The sequence below is a fragment of the Limulus polyphemus genome, unplaced genomic scaffold (genome assembly GCF_000517525.1).
Source record: "Limulus polyphemus unplaced genomic scaffold, Limulus_polyphemus-2.1.2 Scaffold79211, whole genome shotgun sequence".
Lineage (NCBI taxonomy): Eukaryota > Metazoa > Arthropoda > Merostomata > Xiphosura > Limulidae > Limulus > Limulus polyphemus.
The window spans coordinates 1-2,226 of record NW_013744807.1 but is presented as its reverse complement, the minus strand read 5'-3'; the positions used below and the strand labels follow the sequence as shown (position 1 = coordinate 2,226).

At 31.8% G+C, this 2,226-nt stretch overlaps 1 protein-coding gene across 1 annotated transcript; it reads left to right on the top strand.

Moving 5' to 3' along the window:
• Positions 1 to 289: 289 nt before the first annotated feature.
• LOC106477789 (carboxypeptidase B-like) lies at positions 290 to 2,049 on the top strand (the record flags this gene model as incomplete). Its single annotated transcript, XM_013938316.1, has 3 exons — positions 290 to 391; positions 718 to 822; positions 1,939 to 2,049. Coding segments are annotated over 3 exons (318 nt in total), but the record flags the coding sequence as incomplete, so codon positions are not given.
• Positions 2,050 to 2,226: the final 177 nt, after the last annotated feature.

Here is a 2,226-nt window from a genome sequence, read left to right as displayed (position 1 = left end):
AGATAATTACCTCTCCTGATTCTGTTTGCGTGATGCAAATAACCTGCTTCGATCCTTGATGACTTACAGATGCTAGATAATTAACTCTCCTGATTCTGTTTGCGTGATGCAAATAACCTGCTTCGATCCTTGATGACTTACAGATGCTAAATAATTAACTCTCTTGATTCTGTTTGTGTGATGCAAGTTGTTGAAGTTTGTTTCCACAATTTTTGTAAAATCACTCAGTTTGTTGTAATAAATGACAGTTCCAGTTATTCATGTATTATAACTTTCTTTTCTTTTACAGATTCATGGCTATCTGGAATCGTTAGCTTCTGAACACTCTGATATTGCTTCAAATATATCAATCGGGATGTCCTATGAAGGCCGTGACCTTAAAGTTATCAAGGTAAAAATCGCAATAAAACAAATTGTAAAAATAAAATGTCATATGACATGTAATATACTTGAGTAATAAGGGGTAGTTATAGTTGAGAGCTGGAAGGAACATCCTTGATGGGCTAATAAGCTTCTTTTGGACCCTTTAAAATTTTATAAATTTAAGTACACGTTATCGACTGCAGATTGTCTTATTTTTGTTGAGATTATTTTTTTTACAATTAAAGTTAATACCTTCTAAAAGACACTGCACCAACTTATTTCTATCTGAGATTAAATGAGAAACAATACATGATTATTATGTTATCAGTTTATTTGTTTGTATATTTATTATAGATCAGTGGAGGAACTTTGAAAGACAAACCAATCTTGTGGATAGATTCTGGAATCCATGCTAGGGAATGGATCTCTATAACTACAACTACGTACATAGCTACGCAGGTACAAATCAAGGATCTACAGCTACAAATAAAATGTCCATACTAGAGAATGGATCACAAAATATAGTAAACAATTGTTGTGATAGGTAATGGATTACAACACGTAGTAAAAAAAATGTCCTTATTAGAGAATGAAATATAACACATAAAAAACAAATATCAGTGCTAGGAAATGGACCACAAGACACTAAAAAAATGTTCATGCTAGAGAATGGATTACAACATTTAATGTCCATGCTATAGCACAGATAACAACACATGCGTAATAAAAAAAATGTCTATGCCAAGAAAGGTTTCACAACATATAGTAAACAAAATCCATGATAGAGAATGAATCATGACACATAGTACAAAATGTCCATGCTAACATATAGTAAAAAAAAAAAGATCGTGATAGAGAATAGATCAGAACACATTAAAATAACTGCCAGCTAGAGAATGAATCATAACATAATACAAAATGTCCATGCTAAGAAATAGATCAGAACACATAATAAAACAAATGGCAGTTAGACCACAACATATAGTTAAAAGTTTCCAGTAAAAGAGGTACATACCGGAAAATGGGTACGATACATGTTAGCAAAAAACTGTCCATGATAGAGAATAGGTCACAAAACATGGCCAAAAAAGTCGATGCTAAAGAATGGATCACTATATCTACATCTGTGTACATTGCTATGCAGTTGAAAACAAGGATCCACAGCTACATATGTGATAAGCATAAGGTACTTATGGTTGTGCCATGGTTAGCGGTCTGTACGATCATCTAAGTCTAATTATTAGCTAGTAACGTTCTTGTAAAGCTGCAAATATTACAAGCGATGACGAATCTATATTAGGAGATGGGTTATCACACTTACAGCTATATGAATAAATTAGTATTATGTTGTTTGTAATTTTAAACAATCTAACACTACTTTAATTACATTATTAAAAGACCCTCCATGGAAAAATAGAGCAATTAATATCAATTTCATTTGAAGAACATTGCAATATCTTTTGTAGTAGTTATTTTTATTGTGAAACGTTGTATGATTTTTGAAATAATTTCGTGCATAAGCTCTGCTATGGAAATTATTTGATAAAAAAGGTAATACACTAATACGCTTTCCAGCTTGTAGAAAAGTACAATAGTGAAGAAGATGTGAAGATGCTGGTTGATACATTTGAATGGTACATAATGCCATGTGCGAATCCTGATGGTTACGAGTATAGCCATACTAAAGTAAGTATTTTCTTTACTTATAACTCATAAATAAATGTGTATAAGAAGACGTGATTATGCTGGTTGATACATTTGAATGGTACATAATGCCATGTGCGAATCCTGATGGTTACGAGTATAGCCATACTAAAGTAAGTATTTTCTTTACTTATAACTCATAAATAAATGTGTATAAGA